Consider the following 18,489-nt stretch of genomic DNA (forward strand, 5'->3'; position numbering starts at 1 on the left):
TCGGTTCTAATTCTGTCAGGAGAATCGTTACTGACTTTTTTTCACAGAATTCATTTCACAGAATAATTCAGCCTTTTCCTGCCAGGAAATCTGCTACTAAATCATCTCTAATCACTAGACTCTCTGCCCTGCTTTCCAAGCCTGTTATTCCAAGCAATGGGTCTTCAAAACCAGTTCAACCACTTGAATTATAAATTAGAATTATTTTTCTGGGACCGTTACCTTATTGGCACCAGATTTCCTTTTCATATCACAGCAAGTGGCCTGCCGGGATTACGGGCTCTCTCTACGCTCCACGTGGGGACACAGACATATCTCTGAATGTTGCTTTGCAGAACCTTTTTGAGATTGAGTCAGAATGGAACGCGAGTATATGGAGAAGCTCAACAACTACTGTCTAAAGAATAAATTCCACCTGGTTTATGCCGACTTCACGTCGACTGTCCCACGTAGTAATCCTGAGTAAGTTCACTATGCATGTCAATAACCATCAGGACTTTCTGCAATGAATGAACTGGGTAAAGCTTGCAATCATAACAGTTAATTTGCTGAAAGTGTATATGTGGCAAGAAAGATGGTTGAAACCATAAACTGGGTGGTGGGTGGGTGGGGAGGATACAATGTGATAGAGTTTGATGTGAAAACATATTTCAGAGTTGGTGGCCTTTTTTTGGAAAGTAATGGAATGGCATCTGCCATGAAATCCCTCTGGAGGTGGGGTGGGTTGCAGCAAGTATTTCAGTTTGTGATGTAGTGCTTTGATATTTATTTAGTTTTACAAAGCATGGAAATTATTTGTGTTTTACGTTGTTAATTTCTAACCATAAAGGTTGAGTGTATATTAATTGATAGGGTACCAATATGTTTTACATGTAGTTCATTTTTGAACATCTGTTACAAGAGAAGGTTTTTTTGCTTAATCACTTTTGCTTTTACTTGTAGAGACATTTATAGGTGGTGGAATGTGTTTTATTTTTTAAAACAAATGTGTTTTGCTAATTTTTTTCCCTTGACAGAGATTATTGATTATCTAAGATGTTTCCTTGTGTGATTTCTTTTTTATTTTTCCTAGTTTGCATGAAGACAAGCCTTATGCTAATAATTAGTATATTTAATTATTAAATTAAACATCCATGTTGCCAGCCAGCACTGTCTGTGCTGACTTACTCTTAGACCTGCCCATAGTTCTGGAATAAATTAAGTATTAGCGGAGTCTCAAAGGTTAATCAGTTATCTGAATATTTTCCCCATGTGGCTCATATAATTGAAAAAAGTAACCCTTATCGCAGCAATGGCCACAGCTGTGGTGACACAGCTACATCCCCATGCTTCAAAAGTGATGGCATGGGACTAACCGGATTTACAGACATTTCAAATTTGTCCCACTTACTGTGCTTCTTCATTTTTTTTCTGTGTGCTCTGCTACATTCACAACTATAATTCAACCCATTCTCTTGTATCTGTAAGTAATGTGACGAGTGACAGTGGTATCTAGGAAAATCCTGGATAACTTGGGCTGTTCCAAGGAGTACAATGTACAGTGTCTGACTACAGCAACAAGTGCTATAAACCTCCTTCCGTGCCCTTGTGCTGCTCTTTGCCAGTGCTCTGCTGCTAATGGGATGCATTGGCCACTGCTGGTCCTGAGCTGGCTACTTAACTCTTCTGTGCTGTGTCCCATCTCGTAAGTCCTCCTGCAGTTGTCTGAGGCATGATGCAGAGACACCTTCTGTCATTGCCTCCCAACCTGTCTGGGCTTTGGTGCTGTAGCTGCTTGCACCGCAGTGTCTGGCAGGGTCCGTGCTGAACACAGTGTAAGAAGGTTGAGAGAGCCCAGGCTGGCTGAGTCCTGAGTGGCTGTGAGCTTCCTTGGGCTGAGAACGCAGTGTGTGGACAACCAGGCCAGTCCTGCCTAAACCTGTCAAATCTGTGCAGTGCTTATTAACTCGGGGTTCCTGACTGTACATTTGGGACCAACGCAGGTAACACTCATTCACATAATCTTCACCTCAGATCATTAACTTGTGAGTCATTGAGACTCAAGACTGCAGATTTCCTCAAAAAAATAGTGAATTTTGAATGTAAAGTCATGGCTGAATATGTGTAGTATTCAGCACTTAGATATGGGTTGACTAACAAACCCTTTCCCAAAGAATGATCTTTCTGCCCTTTTTGGTTTTTTTTGTTGTTGTTTCCTATGTGTAGAGTTTGCAGCACACTGTAGTGTGCCTTGTCCTACTGTTTACCTCCTTAAGCTCTCTTGTTAAGGCGACTGCAAGCACTCTTCTGCATCTGCATTGTTTACCACCCAAACATTTCATTAAAGGGAAGTGGAGAGTGAAGCTGGAATAATGAAAAAAGTGAATTCCTGAAGTCACTCCACTCTTTGAGACAAATTATCCCACAGAGAAGGGAAATACCCTTCCCACGTAGGAAGAAATATACTATACCACAAATACTAGAAATACCTCCGCAGTGAACTGATAGTACTTTGTACATAATAAAGAGAAAGTTGAATCTGAGAGGGTTATTAAGTATATATGAGACAAAATGTAACAATGTTTTACAAAAGTTTCTTTCATTGCAGGTTCACATTTGTGGTTAAAATAAACGGCAAAGAATATGGTACAGGCATTGGTAAAAATAAGAAGGACGCAAAAGCAGTAGCAGCAAAAAAAACCTGGGAAATTATTGAGAAACAGGTGAGTAAATGGTAGGATTTAATTTTTCTTTTTCTTTTTTTTTTTTTTTGCTAGTAAAGGTTGAAGATCAATCTTTAAAAGTAGCCAATAAATATCAATGTTTTCTTTAATCTGAAAGAGTTTCTAATTATTTATTTAAGTTGTCCTTGTTCTGTCTTATTCAGTGCTTTTCTACTTCTTACCCCTGAACTATTTTCCTTATTGTTCTGCTACAAGGTTGGTATGTAATATCAAGAGTGCTTCCTCCTCTGCTCTTATAGGAGGATGAGGAAATGTGTTTGTTAAGCTGTCTTCGTATATCCAGAGTGGACAGTATTCCTTTTTCATCTTGACAACTGTTCAGTAATTCAACGTCTTCAAAACATTTGCAGGGCATTGTTCAGTGTGTCTATTGTCACACTGCTCATAAAATGGCTTAGTTCCACTTGATCTGATTCATCTTTTTCCCTGTCATCACATTCCTTACAGTATAGCTGATTCTATGCTTTTTATCCTTCCTTAATTTAGTTTCAGTTTGAATTTTTTTCTTCTGTCTTCTGCTATGTGTTCTGTGGCAGCCATTCTTATTTTTCTTTTTTACTCTGAATGCTTCTTAGCATCTTTTGACTGAAATCTTTCCTTACCTGTTTCCATATGTTTTTTACTGCGTCACCACCATTACTTTAACACAATTGCTGCACGTTTGCTAGTGTGTTATTAGTGTGGCCTAATCATGAGGCAGCTGAAAAGTCCTGCTTTACCCTCTGGTACATGGACAGGAGCATTTGCAGCCCTTGCTAATGGCAGCATCAGCAGCATCCTGTTGCCATCTCTTTTCTTGTCTCTTGTCAGGCTGTAATTTTTTGTAATGAGACATTTCGCAGCTTGTTCCCTGTCTTTTCTTAAAAGAGGTGGGAGGAGACATGGTGATAGGTTGTTAAAGACATGGTTGCAGTACTTGGAACTGGATTTATGTTTCTTTAGAAATTAAAAATGTAATAATTCTGGGTTGGGATGGCTGTCCTTTGCCACAAGGGACTCTGTTAATACAAACTTGTGATTTTTAAAAAATATTTTGAAATGCTGACAAACCTCGCAGCTATATTAGATCTTGTGCACTGTTTATCTTAATCTATTTACTAAGCTTAAGTTTTTAAGTTACCTACTTTGTTTGTTTTATAGACAGAGAGTCCTTCAAACATGCAAGCTGCAGAACCAATGCCAACTCCAGCGACCTTATCACCTGCACTAGACAACAACTATATTGGCCGACTAAATACATATTCACAAAAGACACGTGAAACAGTTGATTACTCCACAAAATGTACTGGAGAAGCCCATGCTCCCAGGTAAGATGGACTGAGTCTTCGTACTTGCTTTTAATACTTCTTGGTGTTTACTAGCACTACCATTAGTTACCCTCAGTAGTGTTAGATGAATCTTTAGAAATAGAATAAAAATTCGGAGGTAGTCTGGAGAAAATCCAGTAGAGGGCTACCAGGGTGGTTAAGGAGTTGGAGGATGTGGCGTAGGAGGAGAGGCTAAGAGGACTGAGTTTGTTTAGCTGTGAGAAGAGGTGGCATGATGAGAAAATGGTAATCAGTGTTGACAGATTGTCAGGTGTCTTAGCTGTAGCTCTGGCACCCTTGTGGACATCTTGATATATATTTTGGAGCCCTAGGCACCAAGTGCTAAGGAGAGCCCCTTTTGTGTTCCCTTCTGTATGTGTTGCAGTCAGTGAGTTGTAGAAATGTTTCAGGTAATAACAGCTGAGGGATGATAAAGAACATCTGTTTCACTCTCTTGACAATATCTGCTGGAAGACTCCTCCTCTCTTCCCCTGTAACTTTGGTTGTCTTGAAGGCATGTCACATTAGTTATCTACCGTTATTAATTAGATTAAATGTATATTGGAAATGCTGTCCTGAAGATGTATATTTCAGATCTCCATTCTATAATGTCAGTTGACTGTAGTGTTCAAATCATTAAGTTAAGACTTGTCTCATGGGATATAAGACTTCTGTTTCCTGTGGTATTTTGCAGGTTTTCTTGTAGCTGTATAATTAGTGGTTTTGTGTATGGAATTGGCACTGGACCTTCTCAAGCTACTGCAAAACAAGCTGCTGCAAAAGAAGCATATGAGAAGCTATGTAAGGAAGGCACTATAACAGTATGTGCTATATTTAGCCTTAAGACATAAGTTTAATTTTTGTATCTTTAATCTTTGAACAGATTTCCTCATTGTATTTAAAAGCGTATTCCATGGGTTCCACTTAAGAGGGAAACAATCCATATTTTGGTGGGTTGCTTGGGCTATAGGATTCTGTCAGTAAAATTTGTGTTGTGTTTCTATATTCAGTTGCTGGATTAAAAAAAACCTCAGTTGATATATCTGTGTATTTCAGGATGTGGTCTGATATGTTGTCATTCAAGGGTGCACATGTGTTAAAAACTTCTGAATCCTGACTATTCCAATACACAGGTTGTCTCCTGTATGAAATGGTGTCGAGGTGACAGGCTATGAACCTAAATCCGTTCTGTTGGATCAAAAATCTATTGTGAAATGTGAGAAAGGCAAAAGCAGGAGTGAGAATCAACAGGACTTGCCTCCTGTAGCATTCCAGGGCAGTCTAGTGAAGCAGTTGCTAACACCATCCTCTGGAGAGCAGCACTGTTGTCTTCATGTTGGCAATTTTTTTCCATATGTGCAAAAAAATTTTCAGATTTCTAATAGTGATCCAAACCCACTTCTGAAATGCACAAAACAGTACATATGAAGTAACTTAAACAAAATGTAGTTTAAAGGGAAGGAAGGCAGTACAAGGGAGGAAATAAATATTTTTTACTTTAAATACTTTTTTTCATTATTTGGCTGTTTACTGTGAATTTTAAATGTTTCTTTTATTGTTGTTTTCAAGTTAACAGTGTAATTAATGGCCTATTGTAGCTCTCAGATCCTTCCTTAATATTTTCCTGTGTGGCGAGCTCATGGGTCTTTGCATTTTTCATCAAAGTCTGAAATTTACTACCTCAAGCAGAGCCTCTGTAGCAATTATTCTAAATTGGGGGTGGGCTGTTTAGGTTTGGCTTCTTATTTTTATTAATTCCCAGCAGTGTCTGTGTAACAAACAAAATGTAACTAGCAAAAAGTAGTCCTGTCCTCCTACTCTGTTTTTTGGCTATCACTGAAACATAAACTCTAAGGTTTTTTACTTTTTTTCAGGTTATGCTCTTTAACAATTGTAGGTATTGTTTTTGCTGTTACATTTATGCTCTTATGACATAGAGAAAAAAAGGGGGGGGGAGGGAAGAACCTCTAGTTCCTAATTAATGATCTTGATAACCATTCTTGTTTTTTCTTTTTCGAGGAGGGAAGTGAAAAATCTAACACCAATTCTACATCTAGGGAACATGTTCATTGCTCTGAAGTGCCAACTCAGTCTGACTCAATGTAAGTTGGGTTCACTGCTAATGTGATAACAAAATGGATTTACTAATTCCAGAGGGTCATGTGATAAAGAAAATCTGTCATAGTTTCTTTACTGCAGTATAATGCTGTTTATATTGGATTTCTTAGACTTCAGAGCAAAATTTGTTGTATTGTGCAATTTCAGTTCTTACAGGTTAGCCTATAATAATTTGAGAGCTTTCTGATATATTTGTATTTTATCATGAGTAGTTCTTTCAGAAGCATTTTTAGTGTGATGTAAACGGAGTAATCGTCCTCATTCAGTAGCATTGTTTCATGACATTTTTAACATTATTTTCCTATTGTGACACTCTTGTGAGCTCAGTATAATTAAATTTCACTACTTTTCTGTGCTCCACATTCTGTTTTCTTCTCTATTTTTTCTTTTTTTACTCTCCATAAATCTTCTTTTTTACCAAAGAGAAGATTTGCTTAGCAAAAGAAAACGACCATACATAAGGTTTCATTTGTAGTTTGGGAACCCTTGGTCAAGTCTTTTGTGTCCAGCAGTTAATTTGACTGTAGTGCCAGTACCACTTCTTTTATGTTCTTTTTGTGATTGTGAAGCAAGCTGATATGTACAATGCTAGAGGTGGCTGCACTGCATTGAAATAAACCTATTTAACCAATTTAATTAGAGGATATAATAGGATATATATCATATCATATATATACAAAATATCATATGATATAATATCATAGAAATAGAGGAGTATATTACAAAATGTTATTGTTTTATTAGCTTTCCAGCAGAAAGTTTTGCAGTTTAAATCAGTCATGATTTTATTACTTTTTCAGGTTTTCCTTTTAAAAACTGTGTATTTTTAATGCTTCTTTTTTCTTGTGGCAATAATTGTATTTAAGATTGTGTTACCTTCACCTAAAACCAGTCTTATTATTTTTCAATAACAGCAGTATTTTCTTTAAAGACTCAGCTGGAGGCTTGGTAGAAAAAGTGAAAGACATGGCAATATGTGAAAAGCCTTCACCTTCTCAGGTATAGTGCGAAAATAATGATGTTTTAGACCTCGACTAGAGCAAGCTTCTTGTCAGAGTGTAGCATCAGTTTGTTCTTTTATCCACTAATCACTAGAAAACACGTGCACTTTTCCTAAGAATATACAGTGCTTTCTTAATTAGTCATTTACTTCTATGCTCTAGACCCAATTTATGTACTCTTGGCCAGTGGGCAGTACTCCCGAGAAAGGGGATGAACCTAAGCTCATATTTTCCTGTGGGAAGAATGATGATGTCATACATAGGATATATGAAAAATTTAAGCTAAGATATGGCTTCATTCTCATTACGTTGTTTATATAAGGTATGAACACATTTATAGACAATTCCTAGATACATTCTCAGGCACATTTTAAAATAAGTATAGTGAAAATATTCAGGATATCTCAGGTTTTTTTTTTCCTCTTTTTCATGTAGAGACATGCACAAAGTTCTGCCCTGAAACCCCAAAGGTACGTGTTTATTTCTAGGTTGCTATCTCCCATAAACTATATTGCAAACCACCTCAGTGTTTCTGTATCTAGCAAAGAAATGCCACTGCTGGGAGGTACATTCCTTTTCTTGTCACACATGGCTCATTGTAAGTTTTGCTTTTATCCTTGTTAAAGAAAATTGGCAGCTAATTTTGCTAATGCAAGAAGCAAGGAAGAGAAAAAAAATATGCCAGATTCAGATGAAGATTTGACAAATTTGGACACAAATACCAGTGAGGAGAATGAAAATCCATACACTGTGAATAAAAGGTAAGAAGGATTTTCTTTTAAACAAGATCTGCATAGCAATTACACTATGTAGTTGTCTAGATTTGTTTGTTTACTGATAATAGAATGTGGGAAAACACTGCTGTAGCACTAACTTTCCAAGAAAACTGGTATTTGAGCTATTATTCTTTTTTCTGGAAATTTCAAATATAGTATAGCAACTGACATGCAATGATATTTAATGCTTACAACCAAAAATCATTTGTGTGAAGATGTGAAGGTAGTTACCCTACGTGCTTTCTAGGGTCAGTTTCTCTTGTTTTTGTTTTTTTTTTTAATCTTCAAGACTATGATTTAGGCCTGCATAGGTTTTGAGTGATCCCTATAGAATGATATTTCAGCAGATGTATTAGATCTGTCAGGATCATTTTTATATCTTGCAAATTTATTGTTAAGTATACTTCCGTTATGTTTTTTTTTTTTTTAAGATTTCTTGAGAGTTTTAAAAATATAGAGCCTATTGGTGAAGGTGGTTTTGGGAATGTTTTCAAAGCAACTGCAAAGATTGATGAGAGAACCTATGCAATCAAACGAGTTCCCTTCACAAAGTATGTACTGCATATTCACTTCTGGTTTTATTTTAGGAAAACCTTAATCAAGATTTCACTACTTTCTTTTGTCTCTTTAATAATCCTAGGAGCATTTAAGGACTTTTCATTATTAATTGTCCATTCTTTCTGATAAACTGTTTTCTTTATTTCTAAGTGAAGCTGAAAATGGCATGCAACTTTGTTAATTTTTGCATGCACTTGAATAATTTCATATGCAGCTGATAAAAAAAGTAATTTGTTAAGTTCTATTTTCCCTGAACACACTAGTGCTCTGGTCATTAATGTCGCAAAATGCGTTTGAAGAAAACATGCTGATTAATGAAACACTGAAAGCAGTGCTGTTAGTTTTGACAGGTTACATGGAAAATTTCCATATCAGTAATACATAACAACTATTGTTAGGGAAAATAGAGAAAAAAATGAAAGTCACACATTTTGTGGTTTGTAATTGGAAAATGCCTTATGTAAGACCTATGTAGTCATTATTCTAACACCGCCACTTGTCCTTTATAAACCTCAACAGAGAATGATGATCTTAATTTTTTTTAAAAGTAATTTTCTGTAACCAGTATCTAGCGGAGTATTTTATCAGCAGCTGAAAAACTTGTTCTTTCAGGTAATCTATTCAAAAAGTTTTAAGTTGTTGGAGATGCTTGTCCCTTACATTGTGTTGTAACTGCCCTTCAAATTCTTGTGTTCTTTACAAATATGTGTTATTTTCATTTCTATTGCAATCCTGAGAACTGTACTGAAAACATTCTACTGATTCTTCACATAAAGACTGCTGGTCTGCTGATGGGTTTGAACTGACTTCATTAGGCAATGTTGCCACAAGAAGTATAGGCCAAATTTAGTAATTTCTTCATGAGTATTTATGCTAACTTCTGTACATGTAAACAGACTTCATAGAGGTGAAAAGAAAACATGGGTGTTTGCTACATTGTGTTTGGCTACCTAATGTAGTTACGCATTGCAAGTATCTGCTTTTTTTCCTTTTTTTTTGAGGGGGGCTTTCATTTCTAATATGGTTAAACGTTTTTGCACTTGAAGGAGAATATTATTTTTCTAAATGAGTGTAGAGCTATCTGTATACTGCTACTTGATATCTTTTGCTTAACTTAATATTGAATTTCTCAAGGGAAATGCCATTTATTTTTTCTTTTTCTTTCTTCCCACCTCCTCCTCCTCTTCACCCCCAATAGGAATGTGAAGCGTGAAGTTACAGAACTTGCAAGACTTGAACATGAAAACATAGTGCGGTATTATTTCAGCTGGAAAGGGTGCGACCGTTATCCAGGCTCAAGGTAACTTGAGTTTGCACTCACAACCTTGTTTGCCATAGTGAATTTTGTGTTGTAAAAAGAAAGGCTGACTGGTTATAAATCATTATACAAATATAAATGCTTGCACATACTTACTATTAGGAAAAAGGCACAGTACTTTTCAGCAGCAGGTCATATATAATTATGTATATTCATATCTTCTTTTCCTTGATGAATAAGTGTCGTGGTTTAACCCCAGCACAGCAACTTACCACATAGCTGCTTGCCCTCCCTCCGCCCTGGGATGGAGGAGAGAATCAGAAGCGTAAAAGTGAGAGAACTGATGGGTTGAGGTAAAGACAGTTTGACAGGTAAATCAAAAGCTGCGCACACAAGGAAGGCAAAACAAGGAATTAATTCACTACTTCCCATCAGCAGGCAGGTGTTTAGCCATCTCCAGGAAAGCAGTCCTCCATCACGTGAACGTCTCCCACTTTCTTCTTCTTCCCCCAGCTTCATATGCTGAGCATGGTGCCACATGGTAGGGGATATCCCTTTGGTCAGCTGTCCCAGCTGTGTCCCCTCCCAGCTTCTTGTGCACGCCCAGCCTACTCGCTGGTGGGGTGGGGTAAGAAGCAGAAAAGGCCTTGGCTCTGTGTGAGCACTGCTCAGCAGTAACAAATACATCCCTGTGTTATCAACACTGTTTCCAGCACAAATCCAAAACATAGCCCCATACTAGCTACCATGAAGAAAATTAACTCTGTCTCAGCCAAAACCAGCACAATAAGATACATTATGTAATTTTTTCTTTCTCCTCTCTCTTAGTATACAGAACTTGCTGAATCTATGGAGAAGTGTAATGCAGAACTCAAAATTTGGGGCTAGAACAGAAGCTAAAACATTGTCTGGCAGTTGGCTGCCAAATTCCTGATCAGAAGTTTCTTTCTTTTAATAAGTAGTGGCTAGCCAGTAGCTCTCACGAATTTAATAGTTTATCTTAAGTTAGCATTTTAATCATGATGCCTGAAACAGTTTTCATTTGTTGAGAACAGAAACACAAAATGCTCTTTCAACACTAAGACTTCTGGGAAGACAGTGAGAGTTTTACTCATAAGTTAGGTTATTAGCTTTTCAAAGCTTCTATAGTAAGTTTTTTCACTAGCTGTAAATTCATACTCTTCAAATACGTTGCCACACTTACCTAGAGCCATAAAATATTAATGGATTCAAAATTATGGTTGGCATGGTATCTGTTCAGCATGCTCAGTAAATGAGGAATAAAATGGGGAGAAAAAAAGTCTTGTCTCAAAACCCAACCACTAATATGTGGGAGTCTCAATATCACTTATGCATTTTTATATTGAACAGTTATTGGGTAAAAGAGAGAAATAAAATTCCTCAAAGCTGATGTCACAGCCTGGAATTCCTTTGCATCCTGATCTGAAGGCTACAGAGAGTCCCGAGCCACATGATGCTTGTTCTTTCAGTGCCTCAGGCAGCGTTATTCGAGGGCACTCAGATCACACAGGGCAACTACGAAAAAGTAGTGCCTCCTCTCCGTATTGTCCTTCCCCTCACCATCCCCAGCCTCAGCCTATCCAACAGGCTGATGGTGAGGCAACTCTTCTGGAAAGTGTGAGGCTGTCAGGTGGGTGAATATATTTCTTTTATGAGTTTCTTTTGCAGGCAAAAGGCAGACAAAGAAGTTCTCTATCTTTTCATCCAAATGGAATTATGTGAACGGGGAACATTGGAAAACTGGATTGACAACAGACAAGACCGAAAGGATCATAAGATGGCACAAAACAAATTTTTACAAATACTGAAAGGAATGGAATATATTCATTCTAAAGAGTTAATTCATCGAGACCTCAAGGTATGTAGGATAGGTAATTAAAAAAAATTAAAATAGTACTTATTGGAATTTTAGAAAATGTTAAATTGTTCTAGTCTTGGTTTAGTCTATTATGTACCCTTGTAGTGTGCCTCTTCTGATATTGCTAGTGATTAATTCTATCTCAGCAACTTCATCCTAAAATCAGAAGATAAACTGGAGGATCTCAGAATGCAGTAGTTCAAAAAATCAGTAGTCATCAGTTAACGGGTGTTTTCAGTGTATGATGTGTTACTGGGTCACAAGACTGCCTATTGGAAAAAGAAATACTAACTTTACTTGATAAAATAATTAAAATAAATAAAGTGAAAAGTTGAGTCTGGGAAATATGCTCTTGATGTATTGTAGAAGGATAGTTTATCTGCTCCAATACATGATGTGTCTGATAACAACATACGCTGGTATCACATATGCATACCAATATTTGAATGCTACTTTTTTGGATAGAATTTCAGTCTCTGCAAGTGCACAATCATAAAATATTTTATTTCAATCTAAATATTATAAAGGAAAAAGTTGCAAGCCTTCAGGACTTCACATGTCGGCTATAATGTTGCTTACAGAGTTTTAAATCACTCGCTTTGTGAAAAAGTCGTTGCTGTGGTGGTGTTCCTAAAAGCGGCTGTAGTGGGTCACATTAAATGTTGATCTAGGATACTGTTCTCCCCATATAGGGGCTAATTCCAAACACCTAGAGAGTATTACAGCTGAGAGATGATACAGGGATGCTGTCCTTGATGCACATTCCTTTCCTTTCAAGACTTCCAGTAACCTGAAGCTTATGGACTTCTTGAGCCAGAGATTGAAGTATTTTGCATTCACAGTGTAGTTCCAGATCATGTTCACTGCCCGCTCGTAGAATCTTTTCTTATGGACACGTTCATATCTTCTGGAGGTTTCCTATCAGGCTTATTGCTACAATAGTGGAATGAACCACAAATATACACTCATTATCTTCCCCAGATGCCTGGGAAAAGAGGTCTAATAAGTGCCTTCTCTCATCACCCATCTTCGCTCTCCCCACTCTGCTTTGTATTTTCTTGCTGCTTCAGTTCTACTTTATTTTAATCTCAGCTCAATCTCCTACTTTTCCCTATTCCTATGAATCTGCTGCCCCGGTCCCTTACCCATGGCATCTGGCTGTAACCTGCTTCCAGGTCCTGCTGATAACTTCTGTGTCTGCATTTGAATTTAGGAAATTTTCTCCCCACTTTGATCTGCTGTCAACTTAGATGCTTGGCCATCTGAGATCTCCATATCCCAGAATCAAAGCTGCAGGATAGGTTCAAGCTGAGATGAATCCCGTTTGTGCCTGGTATGAACGGAGTCTTCAAATAGTGTAGCCAGGTATAGGTACTGTATTAAATGTGTGTGGACATGGTGAAACTCGAACAGAACTGCATTGGGCGTTCCTGACACAAAGATCTCCTCCTGTTAAATATTAAGTCTCTCCTGGCCTTACAGTCCACTCTAGCTTCTTTGTAGCATGAGGCTATTTGGTTTTGTTTTAATAACATTCAGAAATGTAGTTTCTTCTGATAAAGACTGAAGACTAAAAAGCACTTCTGGATATGAAATGTTGTATGCACAAGGTATCTGAACAACATTACAGTGTGACACAGTTATGACTCTGCCAGTGGAAAAAAAAAGTTGCAGTTACTGTGGCATGTACTACTTCAAATTTAGTTTGTGGTTTTTAAAAATTCATTGAACTTTGTTTCTTACCCCATTGGTTTCTTAATGCTGATTTCTATGAATAGTTATCAAATTTTACGGGGAGCACTTCTGTGGCTAATTATGCTTGATGATAAATGTTGGTCATGTGGTGATTTTTTTTTTTAACATATATATAGCCTCAGAATATATTCATATCACGTGAAGATAAAGTAAAAATAGGTGACTTCGGTCTTGTGACTTCCGCGGCATATGAGACTCTGACTGAGAACAGAGGAACAAAATCATATATGGCACCAGAACAGGTAATTACCCTGCTATATTAGTGTCTCTGTAACTAGATTTGCATTATAAACTCAGCATTGGATGTTCTCAATCCTGATCTTGGTCCTAAACCAAGTTGCCTAAAGTTCCCTGGTATGACCGTACATGAGGATGACTCTATTCTGGAAAAAGCTGTCTGCAAGTGTGATTTTATTTCGCTGCGCTAACCTACAGGGTCTGACACTGTGTGCTGTAAGGAATGCTCTTGCAAAACCAGGCTGCCAGCCATGTATTTCAAGATGAATGTAGGACCTCTGTTAACTGTAGCATTTGAGTCCTTCTGTTTGTTTCATTATTTGTGACAGAGCGATATCGGCATGCCTTATCTGTACAGGTCTGTGGAAGTCTTAATCTCAGTGTGTTTAATGTGACAGAAGAGTCACTATGTAACAGGTCTGTAGCAGAAGGGGTAACAACTCATCAAGTAGGGCCAGTCTTGTAGCCTTGGGGTGGGAATTTCTACTGACTTCAAATATTGCTTTAAGAAGTGCTGTCCCATTGGATTTGACACCTACATTGTTCCTGTTCTGATCTTTGTAGGTCAGGAATGACTATGGAAAGGAAGTAGATATTTATGCTCTTGGATTAATTTGGTTTGAAATTCTTTCGGCATTCACTCGTCATGAGAAAATGAAGGTATGTAATCTTTAAAAAAGTCTCACTGTCATGGTTTTGCCTTGCTGCTGATTTCACATGCTGATTGCATGCTAGAAGGAATCTGTATATCTAGAGTACTGCCTCTATTTACATTTTCCCCTTGACTCATTTCTGTAAGTCTTCACACCTCGGTTGCAAATGTAATAACTGAAGCAAAGAAATATTACTTTCACTTATGTCCTACTGGCCTACACATTAAAGCCTAAGCATGCTAAAGAATCATGCATAGCAAAAAAGATTTCAAGTTTCTGATAAATCTTTTTGTTTGGTTGGAGTATTTGAAGGGAATATTTTTCTAATTTTAGAAAATAAAAACTATGAATCGGGGAGATTTCTCTGCCATGCTTTCATCTTCACTGCACAGTGGAGTAAGAACAAAGTTTCTGTCAAGCCAAAACACTTGCAGTTTTCCAGAATTAAAACAAAAGTGATTTGGAATATGTAGCTTTAATTGAAAAAGATGGTACTTCAAAAAGAAAACCAGTGTTACTTAAGCTTTTTTTGAAAAGGTATAATCTTTTTTGTGTCTTTTGCTTTTTCTTGGTACTTTGCACATTACTAGCGTAATGGCTTGTATGCTCAACCCTGTGTATTTGTAGGACAGTGATGCAGCTGCTGAGTATTTTGTTTAAGGTAACTGTAAGCTATATGTACACGGTTGGCCCTAAAAGCTCTTGAACACTGTTAGCTTGGTCCTTTGCCAGTGTGAGAAAACCATACCAACGTGTCTGCTCAATGTGCAGGTTCAGCTTTGCTATGTTTAGCTTCTGTGTAGTGTTTTCTAACACATCCTGCTCACAGCTGCCTGCTTAAATGTGTCCACAGTCCCATGGTGTTTACAGTCAAAAGGGCAAGACCAATTATTTGATCTTGTTTTCTTAAAACATAAAAATCTTGTGTCTGTAGGCAGGTGGGCAAGTCATAGATGCAAAGTCCTAGGATGGTCTTCAGCTGTTCCATCTGCTTAAAAGATAATTTCACTTAATGGCACATGATAAGATAAACTCTGCTGTATGGTGCTGGCAAGCCCTGCTGAAAGAACATCATGCAAAAGCAAAGTCGATGATTATGAGCTGAGTAACTGTTTAGCTGATGAACACCACCATGTAGGGTCACAGGCCTAAAGCTATTACTGAAGAGTAGGGAAAAAGCTTGAAGTTCATGGGAGCTGTTGGTTTACTGGATACTGGTTGTAAGGGCTTGCTAAGCCAGGCTGTAGCATCAATAACAGTAGCTAACGATGCAGGATGCACAGCTAAGTGTGCAAGAACATGACTGTCATCTTCTTCAGGCACGTGTTATACAAATTGATGGCAAAGTGAATGATGTGGACGGCTCTGTTTGCCCATGTCCTGGTTTCAGCCGGGACAGGGTCAACTTTCTTCACAGCAGCTAGTGAGAGGCTGTGTTTTGGAGCTGTGCTGAGAAGAAGGCTGATAACATACTGATGTTTAGAGCTGCTGTCCGGACAGCTTCCCTGCTGCGCCAGTGCCTGCAGGTGCAGAAGCTGGGAGGGAGCACAGCCCCAGTTACTAGCCCGGGATTTGACCTTAGGTTTAGGACTGAGACCCAAACTGGGCAATCACATATTCCATATCATGCGCGTCAAGCCCGGTATATAGAGGAGGCTCTGTCCAGACGTTTAATCTCTCTGGGTCACCCCTGTCTCAGGGTTGTCTCGCTCTCTCAGTCAGCTCTTGGTCTCTTATCTCCTTTCCGGGATAAGTCCCTTGTGGTTTTGGGACTCTCCCTGCTTCCGGATCGTTAGCCAGGAATGGGCTGAGCCTTGGTCACTGGGTGGTGGGCAGCTGCACTGTATCATCACTCATTTGTATATATTACTATTATTATTATTTTCAATTATAGTGTAGTTTAGTTACTAAATTGTTCTGATCTCAACCCCCAAGTCTCTTTTCCCTTTACTCCTTTAATTCTCTCCTAGATTCCCAGGAAGGGGGAGGGTGAGCGAGTGGCTTTCTGGTGTTCATCTCCCAGCCAAGTTCAAAACCAAACATGTGGAAAAAAAACAGTTGTTACCCAGAAACAGTTTCTGAAAGCATACAATTAGAATTTCTCTACATTAGTTGCTTTGACCTCCATGTAGCATTTTCTGCAGTGACATAAATGTGTGGTACTGAACAAGGTAAACGGGAAGAAGCACACCTGCTTGGCTTGCAAATAGTAACATCCAAAGTAGGAAATGGAGTTGTCTTGCATTTTTTTTAATGTGACAAGAGGATATAAATCCACTACTTTTAAATTAAGGAAAGAAGGATAATGGTTCTGAGAGGTTTGCTGAAACAAACACATAATTGTAGAGTGTGAAGCTTTTAAGCTTAAAAGGACAAGAGGTGATGAAAACACCACAAAACCAAAACAAAGTACAAATAAATGGGAAAAACTTTCAAACTGTTTATAGTTACTTTCTTTTTGAAGCCTTACCTTTTTTTGTATATTTGTATTTTCTTAACTACTTCAGGAATTTATACGGGTTGTAAAGTGAGATGCAAAATATCATCAATGAAAACATACTGAAACTGTTCTTTTTCTGAATTTCAGGTATGGAGTGATGTTAGAGAAGGTAAACTTCCAAAGAGCTTCACCAATGAATTTCCAACGGAAGTATGGGATTTTAAAACATTATTTCAGTTAGTTTATTTACTCATAAAAATAATTTATTGACAATCAATTTCTTTTTGCAGGAGCCCATAATCAAAAAGATGCTTTCAAGAGACCCTTCAGTAAGATACTCTGCATCTGAAATACTTAACTTTTTGAAGTCTGTTGATAGAGGCAACACACATAAAGCTTGTAGTTATTAAATGCCCCTTTAAAAGGCTTTCAGACTGTGTTTAAATCCAGAGTTTGATGTCTATTGAAACTGAAGAAATAACAGTAAATGTCAGAAGAAACAGCAAGACTTTGGATATGTCTTCTCCTTGGTGTTTTGTCTTCCTGCCATTCAGGAGTTTGTTAGCCAAAAGAGTCACATCACCATTCACGCCCATCAGCATACTTCTGCAAGCAATCACTTGCGATTTTTACCTGGAAACACAAGTTGTGGGTGAGCTGAACTATATTGTACAATAAGCACAGGAAGCTAGTCCTTGTCTCCTAGAAGATGAAGCCAATGTGGTGCTAACTGGCCTGTGGCAAATGCCTGTATGCATGCTTGTAACATGTGCTGCATCCACTATCAGTTGAGGTTATTTACTGCTTTCCATGGAAGAAGTGCTGTCTTGTGGTATGTGACTCAAACCTTTCTGATTTGTTCAGTGATGTTTTTAAAGATTACCAGAATGCTCCAATTAATACTTTCATTAAGACTAATTTGGATAGAAAAAATACTAGGAATTAGGCATGGGTTATTCTTCCCTGAATTTCAGTTCTTTAAGGTGAACTTTCTTGTTCAACACACCGGTTGAACACCTAGCACCTTCAGTGCTATAGAATTTAAAACCACATACTTTTAAAGTAAGCATTCCTTGAGAATTGAGATGTTAAACATGCACTTTCTAGGAAATCTAGTTTAGATTTGTTCTAAACTTTTGAAAAACTTAGCTTTTGAGGTTTTGTTTTTTTTTCCTGAAAGGAACACTTAAGGTGCTCTTAATACAGCAAAATTCTCCAGTTTCCTCAGTAGTAGCCATTTTAAATCCTGTGCTAAGAGAGCACTTTAAACATTCTCTCATACTGCTAGGTTTTAATCTCTTACTGTAATACTGAGGCATTCAGTCTTAACAAGCATACGGCATACCTCTGATGGCCTTACTCTCAGCCCCACAACAGGTAACAGGAGTCTGCCTATTACTCTTTAGTTATATACTTCAAAGAGTTCAGATTTGCCTGGACTGGAAATTAGTCCTGCAGATGCCTGTCTTTGAGCTGTATGTCATCAGACTATTCATTGCTGTGGAACCCATGTAACTCCATAAAGGCAAATGAGATTTCTACACGAAGGAAAAGAGGTACTACTACTACTACTAAAGTACTGTATGCTTTTTCTGAAATGTTAAATAAGTTAAAAGTGGGTGCTTGGTTAAAAGGAATAATGTAAAGGAATGCACAGAAATTTTTATATTCTTATGGTAATTATTACTGATCTGTTGCAAGTATTTGTTGCTAAATAAGAATCTGATTTTACATCCTTTTCTAAGGCCTGGGGTTGTTTTTTTCTCCTTATCATGAATAAACAA

The 18,489-nt window shown here is 37.7% G+C and overlaps 1 protein-coding gene across 1 annotated transcript; it reads left to right on the forward strand.

Annotated features, from left to right (window-relative positions):
• The first annotated feature begins 358 nt into the window (after window positions 1-358).
• Window positions 359-17,115, forward strand: EIF2AK2 (eukaryotic translation initiation factor 2-alpha kinase 2). Its single transcript, XM_010086924.1, has 15 exons — window positions 359-462; window positions 2,588-2,702; window positions 3,864-4,030; window positions 4,725-4,851; window positions 6,050-6,126; window positions 7,051-7,147; window positions 7,585-7,619; window positions 7,776-7,910; window positions 8,357-8,476; window positions 9,682-9,783; window positions 11,431-11,620; window positions 13,492-13,617; window positions 14,177-14,272; window positions 16,853-16,915; window positions 16,996-17,115. The coding sequence occupies exons 1-15, from the start codon at window positions 359-361 to the stop codon at window positions 17,113-17,115; spliced, it is 1,674 nt and encodes a 557-aa protein (XP_010085226.1).
• Window positions 17,116-18,489: the final 1,374 nt, after the last annotated feature.

This window comes from Pterocles gutturalis, unplaced genomic scaffold (assembly GCF_000699245.1).
Source record: "Pterocles gutturalis isolate BGI_N339 unplaced genomic scaffold, ASM69924v1 scaffold31826, whole genome shotgun sequence".
Taxonomy (NCBI): Eukaryota; Metazoa; Chordata; class Aves; order Pterocliformes; family Pteroclidae; genus Pterocles; species Pterocles gutturalis.